The 20,706-nt window shown below is 40.4% G+C and overlaps 1 protein-coding gene across 2 annotated transcripts in view; it reads right to left on the bottom strand.

The window, feature by feature from the left end:
- Positions 1-20,706, bottom strand: part of LOC127350906 (collagen alpha-1(XXIV) chain) — an 88,529-nt gene that overhangs the window by 47,550 nt on the left and 20,273 nt on the right. For both annotated transcript variants that reach the window (XM_051377966.1, XM_051377967.1), the window contains exons 4-14: positions 20,399-20,452; positions 16,572-16,625; positions 11,460-11,513; positions 9,701-9,754; positions 6,752-6,796; positions 5,629-5,682; positions 5,064-5,108; positions 3,668-3,721; positions 2,907-2,951; positions 1,836-1,889; positions 1,212-1,256 (exon numbers count right to left, since the gene is read on the bottom strand). In XM_051377966.1, the coding sequence (XP_051233926.1) occupies positions 1,212-1,256; positions 1,836-1,889; positions 2,907-2,951; positions 3,668-3,721; positions 5,064-5,108; positions 5,629-5,682; positions 6,752-6,796; positions 9,701-9,754; positions 11,460-11,513; positions 16,572-16,625; positions 20,399-20,452 (558 nt within the window). The remainder of the gene's footprint in view (positions 1-1,211; positions 1,257-1,835; positions 1,890-2,906; positions 2,952-3,667; positions 3,722-5,063; positions 5,109-5,628; positions 5,683-6,751; positions 6,797-9,700; positions 9,755-11,459; positions 11,514-16,571; positions 16,626-20,398; positions 20,453-20,706) is intronic.

Genomic DNA, 20,706 nt, shown 5'->3' with positions numbered 1-20,706 from the left:
AGTAAAGATGACTTACAGCCAGTAGCTGAGGTGAAGGTAAAGGAAATCCCATCCATCCAGATGTGTCTAGCACACACAGTGACCCTTCAAGCACCTCAATAAATCCACATGCTATGAGGACAGCAAACCAGTGTAAATGAAGCTTGAAATTATGGTACTTGAAAAGGTGCCGTATACAGTTGTATCTATTTTTCTGACATAGACAGCGAATGTTTTAGAGGTCTCTGTGAAGTCAAGACTTTTAACAGTTGCACATTCCACCGTAAAAAGACAGCACACTCTCTATTAGGCCCGCAACAGTCTCACTTTCTCACTGCAATAATAAGTGTCCCAGGTTGTGAAGCTGAAAACATCTGAGGTCTGTGCCCATGATGTAGCACAAAGTGACTGTTGCATACAACGGGAATGGCATAATAAAAGGTGTTGCTTCCCTTAGTGACATGTCTTATTTGAAGGATTTTTGTTCTCCCAAACTATTGTGCAGTCTTCATCTAATCAGCTCACTGCATCTAACAAAGAATGTCTAAATGCCCATATCTCTATGTAGATGTAGTTTTTGTACATTGAGGAGTCAGCAGTCACTTAGAGACTAAGGTAGAGTAGATAAGAAAACAGAGTTTGCCAAGTTTGCCACCAGTAATGTTGATTGACTATTGATAAAGATAAGTGGGTGATTGGTCGAAATGATGATAAAAAATGTGATGGTGGTAATGAGCTTGACCCAAGTTATATTATGCATCATATTATACATCTTCATTGCCAAACTGGTGGGAAATTTGCCCAAATTTAGTTCTTCCTCTATATTTCTTTGTTGGCATTGTCATGCCAATGGAGTTAGTAGTGTTGAAGACACATCACATGCAGCAAAGACAGTCTAAATCTGAATCCCACTGTACTTATTCCTTTGAGTCCTTGTGGATTACTTAGAGTTTAGTGGTTGATGTCAGTAACAATAAGAAAGACGCTGCCATGAATAACAAAAAACCCTGGCACATGTTCAACACATCCTGCTATCTATCATCAAAACCCCAATTTAACCACTAGAGACAGACAAGTAGAAAGAAAGATGGACAGACAAGCAATCTTGGAAACAAGTACAAGGAGAGACAGAAGCAGAACTTCAAGCCAAGTGAATGACAGATTAAATATAGTGCCAATTTGGCATGGGAACACAGTACTAAAAATTATAATATTGCAAAACTGCTACTCACCCTCAGGCCAGGAAAGCCGCTAATGCCAATCCCACCAACAGGCCCCTGTGAAACATCACAGCAACATCCTAAGTACACAGGACAGGACACTTACAGTATTACACATTCCTCATTCCTAAGGCTGCATTGGAAATACTGTAAGTGTGGCTTTATTATTTCATGTGCTAACATCTGAGATGATGACACATCTCAACAAATGTATGCCTGTCACTTATTAATCAAGGCTTGTCAGTAATTTGTATAAATAATGTAAATGTAAATAACCACTGAAGAAAAGCCTAAAATGCTCAGTACTGTCAGGGCAATTTATATGCGTCCTGTATTTGCTAAAACCAAATATCATCAGGTTATACTCTAATAGGCTAACCTATAAACCTGTCCATTTTCTATTACACACTATAAATACATTTCAGAAGTATATCAAAAGGCCTAAATGATGTTAGCAAATGAATCTGGGCAACAGGCTGGTACTGTCAGTGGTGAGAGAGAACAAGTAACAAGCAGAGAAAGCCAGACACTAAAGATGGAGGACAGGACGGTGGAATAACAAGCAGAGGTAGATGAAAATTGCAAGACAAAAAAGTGGAAAGCTGAAATCACCAAGAGGAGGACAAGTGTTCTCACCTCATCGCCATCAGGACCAGGAGGCCCCCTCTCCCCCGCATCACCCACCACACCCTGTGGGGGAAGTACATTCACATTCAATTTAAGAGCGTCAGAGCAACCATTCCCTCCACTTGGAGTATACGGCACTTCCATACAGGTGAATTAACAGTAGTCTATTTTCTTTTTAGTTCTCCCTTTTCTACTTTCTTACTGTTACTTAATTTCTACATTTTCTGTTATGCGCGGCTTCCAAATTTTACTTAACACATGGCATTTAAGGTGCAATTTCCCCAAGTTGTTGATCAAGATCAAATTTGTTTTGACACCATGTGAAATAATGCTTATTTAATGAAGCAAGATTAGCCAGTGTATTGGTTAGCTTGTGGACTGGCTTACAACAGCCCGTAGGCCACAGACTTTGATCCAGTTAGCCAAACATCGCTCAATGTTCCAGAAAAAACCCTTCGGATGAAAGAATCACTGGGCTGCCTGCCCGCTTGGCAACTTCCAACACAGAAAAGCTAAGGCTTGTTTTTAAAACATTAACTTTTCACAGTGTGAGGGCCCAACCTTGACATTCCATCTGTCTCTATCTTAATCTAACTGGAGTTTTTTTTTAATGCCACCCTGGAACAAAGTTGGCATTGCAGGACTGCCAAAATGCATGCCATTAAACATTTTCCAATGTGATTTTCCACACCTTGAATAGTGTTAAATCCTCTAAAAGAGCTATTCCTCTCTCTTCGTTTTTCTCTTTGCGCTGTTTAACCAGTGGCCCTCGACGTCCTGTTGCTTTTACACATTCACAACAGATGCTGCATATAAATGAATCTCCTTTTGATGTCCCTGGGGCTTTTGTGGATGTGAAGTACTGAGGACATACTGCATGAGATGACTAACATTTCTGTTTTTACAAAATCCCTGATTTTCCAGACAATAACACAGACAATCAAGCCTGCATCTGTCTACCCATAATTAATAAAGGAACATTTTATCTTATCTATTGATAATATTTATTGGTAGATAAGAGAGGTATATATTTTTGGAAGCAAATTTGAGTTATGGCAGAAATCAAAATTGATTCATTACGTGTCTTCCTTTGGGACCAGGTTTTCCAACAGGACCAGGAATGCCCTAGAAAAGAGAAAGAAGTGGATAAATGACTCAAATCTGGGACCTGAAACAGTGCTGCTTCCAGGGAATTGGGCTAGCAACCAGTTTTAGCCACTGGACTAACATTATAGTCCAGCTATAGAAGAGTGGGGAGGCTATATAGTAGTATCTATCTATATAGTATCTGAATACAGTGTAGGGAAACCAGCCTCCTCCAATGCCATGACACTTTACGGAGAGATCCTTCAGATGAGCTATTGTTAACCAGGATTTAAAAAATGTTTAATCACAGGAATCTCACAAGAATGAAGGAATGAGTGACATCATGTCTAAATGGAAAATATAAAATGTCCTCACATTTTTTTCTGTAACCTAATCATTTTAAAGTTGTAAATTAAAGATTTAAATAACTGCTGCCAAGCACTATTTTAGTTTAGCTAAAAAAGATAAAATAAAATGACGTTCTGACATGAATCTGTACTGTGAGTAGTAAGTATATCAACATATATCAAGATAAACTGGAACAGAGCTCTATCAAACCTCAGTCAGGGAGGTGAATGGAAAACATCAAACAATGGGGGGGAAAACAAATTGGAGTGGAAGACACGAAGACAAGGAGATTATTAGAGATAAATGTGAATAGCATTGAAGGAAAAATGTGCGTAAGAACACAGAAATAATTCATTAATTGGATAAAATAACCTGAAATCATATGGACTTAAATAAATATCACTCACTTTCTCCCCTTCCAGCCCCGGCGGCCCAGCAACGCCAGGAGGCCCAATAAAACCCTGGAAATTAGTAAAATTTCATATTACAATAAAACTTGGCTAAAATATTCAGCAGCATGACACAGTATTTCTGAACACTCTGTGACCATGACGTTGATTTATCCTGTGGAAAATTCTGGAGGAATATGTGGTGGCACTGGTCAGGATGCAGTGAGTTGTTCACATAAACTCTGTATTCTCTACATTATTTGTTCTAAACGTTCACCATTAGCAAAATCTGGGGAGAGTTCATTGACATAAAAAGAGTGTATTTTAAGGCATCCTGTGGCGTTGTTAACAAGCAAAAGTTAAGTTTACATTCACTGTCACTACAATTCACTGTATCCTTGAGCTCTAACACTTTACTTGCCAGCAGTCTCCTTCTGGCTTTGCAGTTGCATTGTGTTGGTATGTTATCGCCAGCTGTCGATCAGTCAGACCACGGATCAGTCCAATTTTTGGACAGCAATTAAAAAGTTACGGAGATTTTTGTATGGAACACTGCTGTGGTATTTGTTCCAGGATGAGGATGCATTTTATCAAACACAGTGAATTAATACAACACATGCAAGTCACTGCAGATACTTGAAGTGCTGCAATATTTGCTGATGTGCCAGCCATTACAAGTAAAGGCCAGTCATATTATAATTGGTTATGCATTATAGACTCATGTGTATCCATAATAAAGCTATTGCACACCGCATAATATTAGATATGAAAACTGTAGTTTCCTTTTCTTAAGCTAACGCATAGGTGCAGCCACTTATCTCCCATATCACATTTTTTTTAATATCAAACCCTGATATACATTAGCTGTACTACAGTAATTTGTGCAACCCTGTCCCTCCCTCTCTCCTTCTTTTTCTCTCTCACACACACACACACACACTCATATCTTACCACTGCACTTTCTGCCTTTGCGGCGCTTCACCCTGCCTGCCTCACACTGACACACTAATCCCAACTATCCTCTTTCTCTGAGCTGCAACGCTCCACTTAAGTTATTTTGCTCACTAGCTCATTTCACCCCCTTTTGTCTGCTTTCATACTTTCTCCCATCTGCTTGTCTTCTGTCCTATTTTCTTTCTTCTGTTCTGTTTTGGGGGCATTCCTGCTTGCTGAGGAATGATAGTAAGAGGAACCAGTCAGCCTTCATAGAGACAACCCAGAGCCTGGAGCAGCCCCCACAAGCAGTCTCACATCAGCAGTATGTCAGAAATACAGCTCAGATCCTGGAAAAGTCTCTCTGGAGCAAGGCTGAGGGCCTGACACTCTCCTAATCCTTTCAGGAAATTAAGTGTTCAATCTTGTGCCGCTGGAGAAAAGAGGGCAAAAATGAGAGCAGAGAGCCACTTGTACTTACACGGACACCTTTAGGCCCTGGGTTACCTTGAGGCCCTGCTGAGCCCTGCAACAAATGAAAGACTGGTGAGGGGGACCTATTGTCACAGCACATGCAAGCTCAATGATTTCACTTGGTCAGGAAAACCTAAACACGTAAGACTGTAAATGGCCTGATAAGAGAAAGACAGCAGGCTTGACTGAAAGACAGCTAAAAGAAAACACATGGTTTTAATACTTTAAGTTGCACTTTATATTTCCTTGTCCACAATGCTGGCAGTGCATATGGTGTAAGTCCACAGACAGGACACATGAAAAGACATCAGGAAACCAATTTCATTACTTTTTGCTTTTCATTACAAAACTACACTTTCAATATATTCTAGTGGGAATAGCTATGGTTTAACTACTTAATTCTAAATCCAAAATAGGTAAGAAGCGTACATAGGAAAGCAGAAAGCATTATGCATTATGTAGTTATCATTATTATATCTTAATAGTCTCTGTAGAGTTCTTGGTAGAGCAACGAAGAATCTAAGAGGATCGATGGAGGAACTGGAAGCGTATTTTTGTATTTTTCACTGCACCTGCCTGCCAGGGTAACCTGCAGCCCCGGCTTCCCCAGGAGGTCCTGGTATGCCCTGCAGCAGAGAGAGAGAGAGAGAGAGAGAGAGAGAGAGAGAGAGAGAGAGAGAGACAGAGAGAGACAGAATGAACGGTGAATAGGGAGATTAGATGGATGGATAAAGTGAAAGAGGAGACACACAGACCTTTACCAGCATTGCCAACTGAGGAATAAAACAAGCACTGTTCATTCCGGACGGCCTCCACCAAGACAACCCAGTCTATTAACTGTACCTTTCTGCCCCCCCCCTTCCAGACCACCCCTCCCTCACTGGCTCACTCTGCTGTTTTTTCAGGTCACTATTAAAATGACACTATACACTTTAAACATTCAGCCTATGCTCTTCTCCAGCGCAATTTAAAACAAATATTTGTTATTAGTGACTTTGCATACATCACAACAGGTACAATCAGCATTTTTACACTTATCTTCATATGGTTCTGTTCTATGAGCCATAATACATCTGTGAGGATTTTATATTGTTTTTGAATAGACTTAGATTTCCCATTCTCTAACTTTCTTTCAAATGTTTTCGATCAATAATGATCTACTGTCATTATCCTTTAAACTTCTACTTTTAGGGCTGGACATGTGCAGAGAGTCTGAGTAATGGGGCTTGTTAATTGTTAGCCTTTTGATGAGGTGAAGAGTTTTTCCATCATGGAGAGGGGGATAAACGGAGGATAAAAGGAACCACTGACTAGAAGGGACAGATGAAGGACTGATGTAACTGGCTGGTGACGCACACAGACACAGCAGTGTGTTTTGTGTAAGTGTGTGTGTGTGTGTGTGTGTGTGTGTGTGTGTGTGTGTGTGTGTGTGTGTGTGTGTGTGTGTGTGTGTGTGTGTGTGTGTGTGTGCATGCGTGCATATGTAAATGGATTAATATCCTGTTTTCATATGAATGTCTGTCCTGTGACTCCAGTCGGCGACTTTAAACCATTTGTTGTTTGACGCACATGTCCCATCAGAGCTAATGACAACTGCTGAACAAAACAAAACTCTTTATCTTGCTTACACACACACACACAAACACACACACACACACACACACACACACACACACATACAGAGATACCACTTACTTGTTCTCCTTGCAGTCCAGGTGGTCCTGGATAACCTTTAGGACCCTTGAAAATAGAATAAACAAATGCATTTTGAGTATATTTCATGTGAAAACACTGACATCCACAAGATTAAGAGTCTGCAGCTGTGCTAAAGGCTCTATGAGGCTGTAGGCCTTGAAGGATGACAGCAGTGCTTTGAGCTAAAGGCTAAGGTCAGCATGTTGCGTAAAATGCTCACCATGACAATGCTAGCATCCTGTTGTTTAGCAGATATAATGTTTACCATGTTCACCATCTTAGTTTAGCATGTTAGCATGCTAACTTTCGTTAATTAGAACTAAGCAAACTAAAGTACAGCTGAGGCTGATGGGAATGACAGTTTTGGTTTGATTAAATCTGTCACCAATGATGACACTACATGAAAGCTCACGTTAAGGTCAGTCAATAGCTGTCGAGACGTTCACATAAAACCTCAAAGTGAGTAGGGTAAAAGTCATTAGGATTCATCCTCTGGAAACCATGGATATTTGTAGCAAATATTTTGGCAATCTATCCAATAGATGTCGAAGAATTTCACTAACAGGAATTCTGAAAAGGAAGTCTGACTCTCTTCTGAACACACCTGGTGGTGGTAAAGGGATCACCGAAGTCATTAGGTTTCTTCCTCTGTGGACTATGATTGTCTTAAGATGACTGTATGAAGTTTCATGTCAATCGATGACATAGCAGATATATTTTAGTTTGGACCAAAGTGGTTGAGTGAACAACCAACATTTCAAGATGACTGCTAGTGAATCAGTTGATGAACTGCAGCGTTTGTTGTTGCACCTCTCGATTAACCTCTGCATTTCATTTTTTTTAATTGTGTGTTTTTGGCATGCAGCTTTCCCAAAATGAGACATTTAAGGGATGTTAAGGGATCTAGGAATAATCTGGGTTATTTTCCTGCAGCCAGTATTTTGGTACCACTTTAAAGGTCCAAGCTGACAGTTAATTATCTATAAACTTGGATAGTGTGATTTGGAGGCTAGCACGCCAATTCGGACTGCAAATTATCGTGCGTGCAAGACATTTAAAATGAGTTTGATGTCAGTATTAAAATCCATATGGTTTGTACTTCCTTTTATTGTTGGGCAGAGATTGGGAAGGAGATTGGTGGTGGTTGGGGGTCAGATGAAGTTGTGCTAAGGGTGGAAGTAGGTGATAATACAGCATTTGAAAGTTTCATTCCTATTTCAGAAAAGATTGCTTATTAAAACTGGTGCAGTATCCTGTTTGTCTGGTGCAGTGTTTCCGGTAAAGAGTCCGTGGCTATTATGGGTTCCAACCAATAGTGTAAAAATCTTTTACAGATTACAGTGTGGGTGAGGTTTAAAAACAATTAAAAACATTAAAATATAAAAACTTTCTATAAGATTAATAGTTGGCTCATTCTAATCCAGTCAGTTTTGTGCTACAGCCAAATTCCACATTTAGTTAAACAAGCACTTCTTTGTAAACTAAACAGGATTTATTGTTTGGTAAATCTGAGCTTTTCTTCTCTTAAACCCTTTTATTTTTCCCTTTGAGATGATTATCAACAACAGATGTTTACAGCTCCAAAACGCAAGGTCAGGACCAGGTCATTATCTTTTTGGGGCAGCGAGAGACCTTCGTGAACGGTACCATTGACTCCGTTGTGTGCTTCCGAGGTTGTGACACATGAACCTTCACACTCAATAAAAGGCCCACTTGGGGGTAAAGAGCATAAGCCCCGAGCCAGTCATTTCCTCTGAAAATACTTGACAGGGCACAGTTCATGTGCAGGGTGTATTAGGTTCAGCTACTGCAAACACTGGGATGGCCTCCTGGGAGGCAAGGTGAAGGCCAGCTATGTGAAGACCAGACTGAGAGCCTCAATAGGAGGCTAGCTGGACAACTGTGGAGACATAGCCATGTGGGCAGCGGGGCGACTTACTATTACAGATTAAGTCTGTTATGTATCAAAAGGACACAAGCTGAATTCCAACAGCTACACTGAACAGAGCATCAGCAATGTGCTTTTGAGCAAGGCACTGAACGCACTGCAGTGTATATTCTTGTGAATACGTGCACACTGGTGGACATAGGGAGGATTCCAGTGTCCTTTATTTTATAAATAGCAGTGTCCATGAAATTCTCCTTCTTTAGGCATGACAATTGCTGACCTGAGGAGGCATGGGATATTGTACATGTCATTGACCCGCCTGACCCTGGGAAGGGTGCTTTTCCTCTTTCGGATGACCTTTGACCTTGACCTCCAAGCCTATCAGGTTTAAGTGAGGCTGCACCGCATCCTAACAAAACCGCATGGAAACTCTGACTGAGAGAGAGAGGGTCGGCAACACAAATGGAGATATATGACAGAGGTATGCAAAGACAGCGGAAGAAGAAGATAAAGTGTGAGGTAGATGGATGAAGTAAGAAAGAAAAACTAGCAAGAAAAGGTTAGATATATGTACATGTTTATTTCTATCATGATAAAGACAGAGAGAAAGATTGAAGACAGGCATAGAGCAGGGTGGGCTGTGGGCTCTCTGACAGGGTAACCTAATACTGACCACATTAAGAGGCCTCAGCTAACGGCTGTGGCTAACACTCAGGGGACACCACAGAGGGAACACTAATACAATGTCGGTTAGTCTTAAACTTCACTCTTAAGCCAACCTTTAACTTGTATGAAGCAATAATATATGTGCAATACCTCCTGTGCCTCACATAAATACAGAGGATTTAAAGACAACAGTAAAGAGGGAAAAAAGAGAAATGCTGCTTAAAAGTAAAATATATGCAGCAATTTCTTGAAAATGTGTTGGACACGCACACTGAGCTACTTGGACGAGTCATACAAAAATAGCTTCTGACGGATTCTAAGATTTCAAAGCCTTCCTCTATCTCCAACATCAGCTGCTAGTTTAAAGGCAAGCAGTTTAACATAATAAATCTTACCGGTAGACCTGGAAATCCATCCATCCCAATCAGACCTGGTGGACCTCTTTCACCCTATTGGAACAAATGAAAGAATGAGTAACGTAACACGTGGGATGCAATGCACACCATCGTTAAAGAGACGAAGGCAGTAAGACCGATATTTGCGAAAAAACAATCTGTTGAAAGTTTAAGGCAGGATAATAACAATTAGTTGTACACTTTAGAATAGTATGTTATGAAAGAAACTTCATCTCATTGCCAACAGCTAATCCAGGCAAATTCCTTCAGTACATATTACTTAACACTAAATTAATCTTCATTTTCCAGCATGAAAAGCTCATTAACTCATTAACTCAGATGACTAATGAACAACAGGGCAATGACCCAACAGACCACTCATTATTTATTTCGCGGATTTTCCACAGGTGAGTGATATGGACAGTTAAAAAGTGCTTTTCTAACTCAGGCAGCGACTACTATCTATTTATATTAATGGTTTGTTATTCAAGCGGCTTTAATCAAAACCATGTGCTGAGCAATATCTGAGTATTCTGAAAAATCAGATAAGACTAGAGATGAGAGGGTGAATGGAGATTAGAGAAATTATGTTAATACAGAATATATGTAATGGCTAAACAACTGCTACAAAAGTTAAAGACTCATTGTGAAGAGTGAGGAGAGGTCTGCAGCAATAATTTGTGGGAATGACATCAGGATTAATTGAGTACATTAAGTATGGACATTTAGGAGGATCTATAGGAATATAATATTCATAGGTATGTTTTCATTAGTGTATAATGACCTAAATATAAGAATAGTTGTGTTTTGGTTACCTTAGAAATAACCATTTATATCTACAGACGCTGTGGTCACCATGTTGAACTGCCATGTTTCTAAGGTAGCCCAGAACAGACAAACCAAACACTGGCTATGGGTCTTTTACATTTTTGTTGTCGTCAAATACAGATGCCATCAGTGTTCAGTTAGTTGCATTCTGAAATTGCACCACTAGATGCCACTAAATCCAACGCACTTGTCTTTTAATCTGGCTATCCCAGAAACCATCTGAAGGGATAAATTATGACGTATAATGAATGTTTTCCTTAGGGAATTTCTGTGAGTGCACGGAGCATTAAAACTTGAAGGGAGGAAGATACTTTTTTGAGCTTAATTACTTCAAGACACTGAGCAGTGCTGCTCAGGAAAGTCATTATTGGGATGATGTTTGGAAGAAAGAGAGACAAGGATGGAGCAAGAGTAGAGAGTAAGAGAGACCAGCTGTGGTGACGCCAGACAAATCAATAAAATAAAATGAGTCAGAAATGCAGAAAGGGGGTTTAAAGGAAGTTGCTGAATAAATTAAGTAGGATGGGAAAAACCAGACCCTCAACTTCAATAATCAAGCACTCTGATAAATATATACAGAAAACATCTTAATAAATTAAATTAAAAAATCTTTTCATCATTAACAAATTAGAAAGCGTTGAGTTGTTAGTGACTCATTATTCGTTAAGAATTTTTATTACTCATTCTAAACTGTCATACTGTCTATTTTGCTCAAATCACTACTAAATGATTTTGAGAGCAGAGAAGAAAACAGTCAGTGAGCAGAGACTAAGAGAGGTCTAAGTGAGGACTGATGCTGTGAGATAATAAGTCTCCAAACTAGAATCACTGTTAAAGGAGTAAAGGTTGTGTGACAATCATGGGGGAACAGAAGAGAGAGACACACAAAGGGAGTTGGAGCCTGACACAGAGATGGTGGCAGATCTCGTACCTTCTCTCCTGGTGGAGCCTGGCCTGGAGAGAGCCCGGGGTCTCCCTTTGAACCCTAGAATAGAAACAAGGTCAAAGGGTTAGGGCACCTTAAGCATTTATTTCCAATCTTTCACTTACTGGCAGTACCAGTTTACAGAATACAGCCATGAATATCCTGCACATAAAAAGGCTAAATCTGAAACGAAACCATGGCTACACAAAAACACTTAAGTAAGGAAGTTAAGTAAGTAGGATGAATTTGTTTTGATGTTTTCTCTTTTTAAAAAAACCTAGACTGCTTGACCCAAAAACTCATTGTTTCCAGTTGCAAAACAGATGTTGTTCTTTTTAAACCATTAAGTAAACCAGATCTGTCCCCAAACCAAACCCAGGATGCCATCATAATAATGCAGTGAATTTGCTTTGATAATGTCACAATATCAATGTGATGATATGATGATATGGTTACTTTATCTAAGAAGCCAGTGTAGCCATGGCTTAAGATGCAGTTCCTGTAATGGTAGCCCCCTCTAACAAAAATCAACTGTACTGAACTGAAGAGAGACCCCAACCCTTCAAGAAATACAAAGTGTTCTTCCATGAGATGATGTAAGAACAGTTATGTGGCTAGCTGGTGGTGGTGTATACCACACATGCTGTTCAAATTAAGATAGTGTGGCTCCAAACAACTGACAAAATGGCAGTGGTCATTAAAGTTATGAAAATGCCGAAGTCAAAAAGGTTACATTCCTATCTTCCTACAGTCTTTGGTTACAACAGCTCCAATAGTTTGTAAAGCAGACACAACAGGCTTTAAAGAGGGGCTCATGTGTTCTGCAAAAACAGTAAGAGACACTGGAAAAGAGTACCGGACTCTGAGTACCTGTAAAGACTTTTACTTGCTAACTACTACTTAAGTGCTGTAAGTAAGTACATATTTGTGGTAATTGTACTTTACTTGGGTATTTCCATTTTATGCTGCCTACTTTATACTTCTACTCCTCCACATTATGATGGAAAATATTAAAATGTTTAATCCTATCTAGTTACTGGATACTACGCAGATTCACATTATAATAACAAAATATAAACTAATAAATAATTATTATGTCTAGATTGATTAATCAACAGGGCATCTTGTACATGTTCTTTTTCTTCAGTTGACATAGTTCAAGAACTTCAGTTGTTTTAGTTTAAAACCTACAACTTATTGTGATTAATTATTTATATATAAAGAAATCATGTAGAAATCATTATATCTTTGGCATCCACAATTCTGTATAGTGACCAAGCAAGATATTTAGCAATGAAGTACAGATGCCTTTGAGGATCCGGACTCCACTCAGTTTGTGTCATCCCGGACCACATGTGTAATTCCCACAAGGCGAAGAATATGTCAAAGTGTCTGCCAGAATGGAGCTGATGCTAAGTGTATTTCCACTGAACATCAATATTACATTTCAACAGCCAGTGTTCTCAGGATTTTTCTTTCCAAACTAATGTAGATTAGGGTCATAAAATCACTTCTATTGTCATAAATCTAAAAATAAAGTTTAAACTCAAAAATCCTTCCAGATAGTTCTGCATCTACCGAAGTGTTACGGAATGCCAAAGCAGCAGTATTATGAGACCTCGACATCATTTCAGCACAACTATTTAATCTGATTATCTGACCTGTTGCTGTTGACACTCCAGATTTCATGCTTGGGTATTATTAAACGGTTAGCTGTTCCAGTGGGAGAATAGGAATCAGCCAAGAAAATACATCTTTCTGCACATTTAAAAAACTGTGCTCATCAGGGACACAAATGAGAAGAAATAACAACATCACACCAGCATCAATCCATATGATTGAAGATGTGGTGTGTGTGTATGTGATGAGGTGTTGCACAGACTTGTGTGTGTAAACTATATTATCTCAGATGTTCCGCTGGTTCTGGTGTGAGGTGCCAAGCCATTGTTTGACACCTTAGATACGTACATTTTCCTCATTAGCTGTTAATACTTGTTCCAAACAGGTATGACCTCCTTGGATCATGAGCATTATATTTCCATAGTTTTGACTGACATCCAGTGAGGCATATAAAGGCTTGGGGGGTGGGAGAGCACAAATTCAGAGCATAAAACATAAAACCATGTTTCCTGTCTGTTTTTAAAAAAAAAGTCAGCAGTGCATGAAGCAGTTTGAAAGGCTCTTTTAAGTCCTGCAAGCACATCGTCATAACATTTCAGACCATGCTTAGAACACATGTCAACTACGCTTAGCGTCAGGGACTATATTCCTCTGTATACGTCCTAGAAACCAAACACATTTCAACAGGAGATATTTTCCCTGAGACAAAGAGACAAAGAGTCTCTCAATCCCTATCCCGCCTCCACAAAGAGGTTGGGGGTGTGAGAATGACTCACCAAAGGGCCACTGTGGTATTAGATACACCGATTTTGGTTTCACATGTGTACACGGAGGCCCCATATTTCATAATAACCAATCAGAGGCCCAAAGCCAAATGTGCACAGTGTCCCAGCAAGGTCAGAGGTGACACAGATTAAATCTATCTATCTCCCCGTGCTGTTAGACTAATCAAAGAAAAAAACAGAACATTCCTCTCTTAATGTGTGTGGGGTGAGGGAGGTAAACATTGTAATTCATGAAAACACTAGTAATGGAGATTCAAGTGATGAGCTATCCACTTTCAAGCTTAAACATTCACATCAAAAGACAAAGGAGGGGAAGGCTGGAACATCCACTTATCCTTTGTTTCTGCTCCCATAGCATGACTGTTCCCCCACTGGCTGCATGGTGTATGTAGCCACTCTGCGGTAGCCAGTCGGGACCACAGTCACCACAACCATCTGCATGGAGCTGCCCACATCCTTGTACAGTTGTACCAATGTATTCTTTACATCTGGTCTCATGCTGAATAAAGCTTACCAGATATTTTCTTTCTTTCTTTCTTTCTTTCTTTCTTTCTTTCTTTCTTTCTTTCTTTCTTTCCCATATATTAAGTCAGTGTTATGGTTAATGAGCCGGGACTAGCACGATTATGCCCTGTGGTGAAAACAAGGGGAACAACGATCTATCTAGGCTATCTAAGGGATATGTCATTTAGGCCAACAACCACCCTTGTCTTCTCCAGTCTTTCCTGCGACGCTGTTACACTGCCTCATTATTATCACGATTGCCTACATCTGGCTGAGTCTGGTTTAATCCCACTTGCACACGCTCTGAGCAGCAGAGATTTGCTCCTTAGGGAACAACATGTCAGACTCTGCTCTAATTGATGCCATTTGCCAACAACAGCAGATTAACTTTTGTGAGTTTACAGAATGCAAAGGACAATTCAATGACCTGGTGACATCACTACAATAGTGTCTTGTAGGGCAAGCAACATGAGCTGCAGTGGTCTCCTCAAGAGATTTACAAACCGACAAATTCAGACAAGGGCCACGCACTTTTTACATGACTAATGTGGGTTTGGGTCTTAGAATATACGTAGTACTTTTAAATATAAGTTTTTATGTCAATATTAAATGTAAAATTATATACTTATTACAACAAATGCAGGTAATTTTCACATACACATATACATTACTCCGCACCAGACCCACAAACACACATGTGCAACACGAGTGAGCAACAGATCTTGACTTGTCCGTGAGCATTAGCCAACTGTTTTCACATTGTCTTTGATGTTTTTTCATGGAGAATATATATAGATTAATGTTTGACAGCCCACAATTTGTCAGGTTTTAGCTGTCCTTTTCTTTGGGAATTAGAGGACTGTCAGATTTAGACAACCTTTGTGAAATGTCTCGTCATTTTGTTCTTCTGACATCAAGTTAGTTTTGGTTTTTCAAACTCTTTACTGGTTTATTGGTACAACTGTGTTAAAATATGCAATGGGAAGAGGTATAAAGCTCTCACAAAACAGTGAAGAAACAGCATGTGGAGGAAGACAACAATATGACTATACACAGACTGGTGTTTTGCCCACCCAGAAGAGGAGATGGCTCAGTTACAAATGACACATTGATCAGAAAGGAGTCAAAGACTTGGCTCCAAGCCGGATACAATGTCCTTTGATTTCTTGCAGTAATGAGCTGTGCTCTCGGTTCCGTCTCTCACTGGTGATTGGCAGGCCGGTCTGTACAATGACAGTAAACTTCCTCTGGCAGTAGAGAGAGCCCAGGCTTGTCACCCCTTTCTTTGAAATCTTAATGTTACTGTGCAATAATGACTCTCAAATCCAACCAACTGTGCCATTATAAATAATGATGCGATCACATTTATCACCACTTATCTGACAGGAAATTATAGGGATATGAGAGTACATGACTTTGAAGACTTTAACTTTGGGTGAAGCCTGCCACAATATATAATCATCTATCTGGTTAAAGTCCAAAGTGTTCCGTGTGACTGGACTTAATCTGATTTTCTTGAATTTCATAACAAAATCCTTTGTCTCAGCAGTACACACCAGCACTATATTAAAGATGATGACATTTTCCATGTCTTTAGACATACCTTATTGCAAAAATCTATTTCCTCAGATGTCTTTTAAAGTCTAATTTTATGAAATCTCAATAAGCATAAAAAGCTGCCTTCTCTACCGAGGTCTACTGGCTGAAAGTCGCCAGTTAACAGGGTCATTTGTTAAACCGAAACACCCTGAGGAGCCGCGGGACACAAACACCAAAGCTGTGGCAAATTGGGATAATTAGTGGACCAGTCAGCTTTTTCTACTATGAGACTGCTGGTGTGTCCAGTCGAGAGTTTTTCCAGAGTGAGTGAGGTGGAGACTATGTGACTTTGTGCTGTGTGGTATTATAATCCAGGTCTATGAACTGAGGGATACTGATAGCATTATGTTTCAGACAGCACTTCTGCTGTGTCGAGTCTCTTCAGCCTAGCTACTCTGGGACGCTTTCCCATCTTAAAAATCTTCTTTCACTGTCATTGACAAAAAGTAAAAAGTGTGGGAGCAAATAACGACATTGACCGACCTTGGCCTATGTCTGGTGCTCTGTGGAGCTGGTTCTAGCTCTAAGGAAACTCAACTGGCTCGTCCACACTGACAGATACTTACTAGAACCCTGTCTGGCACTCTACCTACAATGGGAGAAGGCTCACCTTGGGCCCAGGTGGTCCAGGCTGTCCTGGGTTTCCATGTGGACCGGTGGGACCCTGGAACAGAGGCAGACAGAGAGAGAGCACAACATTAAATTAAGCTGGAAAAATATATGCTTTTTTAAGCGTGCGTTTGTGCCATTATTTATTAATTATAAAATGTTGACAACAGTAGCTCAATATTTAAGATGCGTCATAAATCAGCTTAATTGTCTGCAGTAATCTGAACTAAAGAAAGATTAGGTAATAAAAATAGTTACTCTAGAATCTGTGAATACCATAGTTCACTTTCAAACCTCACTCAGTATCTCAGTATGGGAAGTATGGAAACTCTCTGTCGCTCTGTAAAGTTAAACCAACTGGCCCACAGACCTAATGTGGAGCACCAGGGTCCTGCTGGCAATACATGCAACGCTTGTTCTCTGTGTGTTAAACAGTTAAGCGGATTTTCTCTCCAGAGAGAGAGAGTGTGAGAGAGATCTTTTTGCATTGTGCAAAAACATACAGATGCACCACCAGGAATAGACATACTAGGTCATCCATGGTTTAACATGTTGCTTTAGATGCCCCCCCCCCGGTCACCCTGCTATCCCCTTCTACTGCTTAGAGTGAGAAAGCAGCACCTGTCTTTAATTCCGATGACTGCTGGTGTTGCGCAGGGACTTATGTCGCAGTCAGATTTATCACCCATATCCGAGTGACTGGCTCTCTGGGCTTTGCACGCAAGCGCTTTTCTGTGAGTGATAACTGCAAGCTGGGCATCCTCACACACATTTATTCGATTTTACTGCCTTGACGTGGTGCCGCCTTCATTGGCGCACACAGTTCTTAGTGTGGGCTCATCGTAGGAGTGTGTGAACCTTCCTAGATTGAGGTGATATATCCTTCGGAACATGCAATTCAGGAATGGGCATAGTGAGGTACCAAACAAGGTTCAAAATAGAACATTTGGTTATGGCACAGCACTGTCCTACCTGCATGTGTTAGGGCACGTGGAAGACATATTTGAGAATAAAGCGTTTGGGGCCACAGGCGGTTATGAAGGGAGCCGGGCCAACTTGTGTAATTCAGATGATTGGTCTGCCCACTGACAGATAAGTGGAGCTTCTGTGATTGGTCATGCCAGAGGGTGCTTCCCATAGTGAGATATCAGAGAACCGGGGTCACCCTGGCAACCAAATGTTTTCTCAGAATTGCACATACCATAGATGCTTAAAATAAACATACAGTACATATTTTTATTATATCACGTTTGTTCGCAGTGCACCAACGATATTTCATTCCTTGAACATCACAGGTATGCAATGAATTCACAACCACACATGCACACTTATGCCGACAAAAATGCACACAGTCATACACACCCGCACAAGAATATACTACATTCCTGCACATCTGTAACCCTGCTGCTTGCAGGCCAGCCAAGAGCCAGAAAGAAGGATCTCCCTCTCTCTTTCTCACTGTCATTTTTAATGGCAGTAATCTGAGTCTGAATTCCACAAGAGCATGCTGCCCATAGACAATGAAATAATATAACTCTCATTTAAGTCATCATTTGGTTGAAAGTTTTGCTAAATATTGCAAGAATGAGTGTGGAAAAAAGAGTCTTAAATTTCAACTTATACAGCATTTTACTTAGGCACCGCCTTAAAGACAAAATTAACCAAATTTTATGAAATTACGTGGTATGATATGTATTAGAATTCTCAGCAGTAAAAAGCTTATTTTATTGCAAAAACAGCAATACAAAATGTTACTACAGCCTTTTCCTTCATTAAGAAATACTTAATTATACTGATTACACTGATACTTACTGATTTACTTTTCAGTGCCTGGTAGATGTTGAAGTAAATTAAGTAAAGTGGTCTGTTTCCACGATAAAAAGCCCACACTAAATGGTATCCCCTGATTCATAGACTCATAGTTTGATAACGTTAATAATTAGAGGCAGCAAAATAAGTCTCCTGCTCTGTGGTGAGATTGTAGAGACACAACCACAGCATCCAGCACTGCCCTCAGCTTGCCACCACATAATGATTCCAAGCCTCTCTCTGTCTCCACTTTATGACTTAGCTTATGGGGTTAAGATTATGCTCTATGTTGACTATGTGCTTTCCAAGCCTTTTACTAGGAGACATGTTATACTTTCTACCAGCCTGTCTTCCTGTCTATCTGCATTCTTGTCTGCCCACTGTGCTCTCTGTTAAAATACAGCAGGACTTAGGCGACACTGAGGCTGACTTGAAAAGTGACATAAAGAAACACTTTCACTAGTTTGAATGGACCCAGTCCACTGACCCAGCAAAACAACACTGGGTTATCTGACCAAAAATGTTGCACCTGGCTCAACTTTTACCCCAACTTCCTGGATGGCCTTTCACTGTCTCAATGGTCCCATATAAACAACATACCCCAGCTAACACAGACCCCTGCACTGCTTTAACGCAGGGCTGTTTTTGCTATGAATCCGCACTACGAGGGAAATTAAGCAAAAGGAAAAATGCTACATCCTTATTTTATTTTGAACTAATATAGACAATTAACTATAACTCACACAGACAACCACACGTGGGCACGTACATACACCGATCAGCCGTAGCATTATGACCACTGACAGGTGAAGTGAATAACACTTATTATGTGGTTATCATGGCACCTGTCAGTGGGTGGGATATATTAGGGAGAAAGTGAACACTTTGTTCTCAAAGTTGATGTGATCGAAGCAGGAAAAATGGGCAGTGTGAGGATTTGAGCAACATTGACAAGGGCCAAATTGTGAAGGCTCGACGACTGGGTCAGAGCATCTCCAAAACTGCAGCTCTTGTGGGGTGTTCCCAGTCTGCAGTGGTCAATCAAAAGTGGTCCAAGGAAGGGAAAGCAGTGAACCGGAGACAGGGTCATGGGCGGCCAAGGCTCATTGATGCACCAGGGTGCCACGGTAGTCATAATGTTATGGCTGATTGCTGAAAAAACCTGCATATGCACATAAAAATGTACTAAACACATTTTCCCATGTTAATAAGCAATGCTTTATCACTGACAATTATTCGGACACTTGAGAGCCATTGTCTGATGTGGTTCAAAAGCGGGTGTTCAAAACTCCCTAGAGATAATCAAGGATTCATTTTATTGCATCTTGTCTTCCGTAAACACTGACACACGGTATATATTTACATTCCCTGAGTTAAATTAGTCATGATTATGTTGGTCTGCAGTGTACAGCTTCTGCAAAGACTAAGAGGGAACTATTTAAACACGTTCCCTCTAACACATACCACATCCATTTAGTAAAATGTGTCTTGTACTGTTTAAAGATGCCTCCAGGGCCTGTGGCATGATCGCAGCATTGCATCATGACAGCCTTGGCAGTTGCATACAGTGTAGCCTCAAGATCAGAGTGGAAATGCAGCTTGTGCCGCAGACGCTACTGCTGGTTGCATCTGGAACAGTTTGGTCACTCAACCTTGATGCTCCAAAGGTGCTGACAAGTAAACAATGTTGCATGCATCCTCAAAGCGAACTTTATAATTGTCATGAGCCTTTACAAAGCAAGACTTGTTCCTGAGTTTAATCAAGCTTACCACAAACGTGTCTGTCAGCACCTTTTTTCCAACTGTTGCAGCTGGTTTGTTACAGTAAAAACAGCCAGAACACATATGCCAGTGCCTGCTGACTGGCATAACAAAATATGAAAATTCCCTCCTCTTATTCTTAATTGTGTCCCACTATTACACACAGTGAGATAGTCAAAATGCTCCTTCTGACCAACAGATTACATCAACTTTACAGCCTGCCCTCTATGTACCATCATCTTCGTGCAGGTTACTTACCCGAGAGCCTCTTTTTCCTGGAGGACCAGGTAAACCGGGGGGACCAGGAGGACCCTAAATCAGAGAGACAGAGGGACATGGAGAGGAAGAAGGGAATGTCGTAGAGAGAGAAGGAGAGAGAGAAGGAGTGAAGGGAAAAAAAGAGAGAGTATGTTAATGGCAAGCAATAACATGCAGTCCACTGTCCAGGCCTCCGCAATGATGAGTATGTGCTATATTTATGTAAGAGCTATGAAGTTCAAAGAAAGGAACCAAGTGTTTTCAACTAAAAGCCTTAATAGAAAAGCTCTGAACAGAGGGGTCGAGTT

The sequence above is a fragment of the Dicentrarchus labrax genome, unplaced genomic scaffold, assembly GCF_905237075.1.
Source record: "Dicentrarchus labrax unplaced genomic scaffold, dlabrax2021, whole genome shotgun sequence".
Lineage (NCBI taxonomy): Eukaryota > Metazoa > Chordata > Actinopteri > Moronidae > Dicentrarchus > Dicentrarchus labrax.
This window is presented reverse-complemented; position numbering and strand designations above follow the sequence as displayed.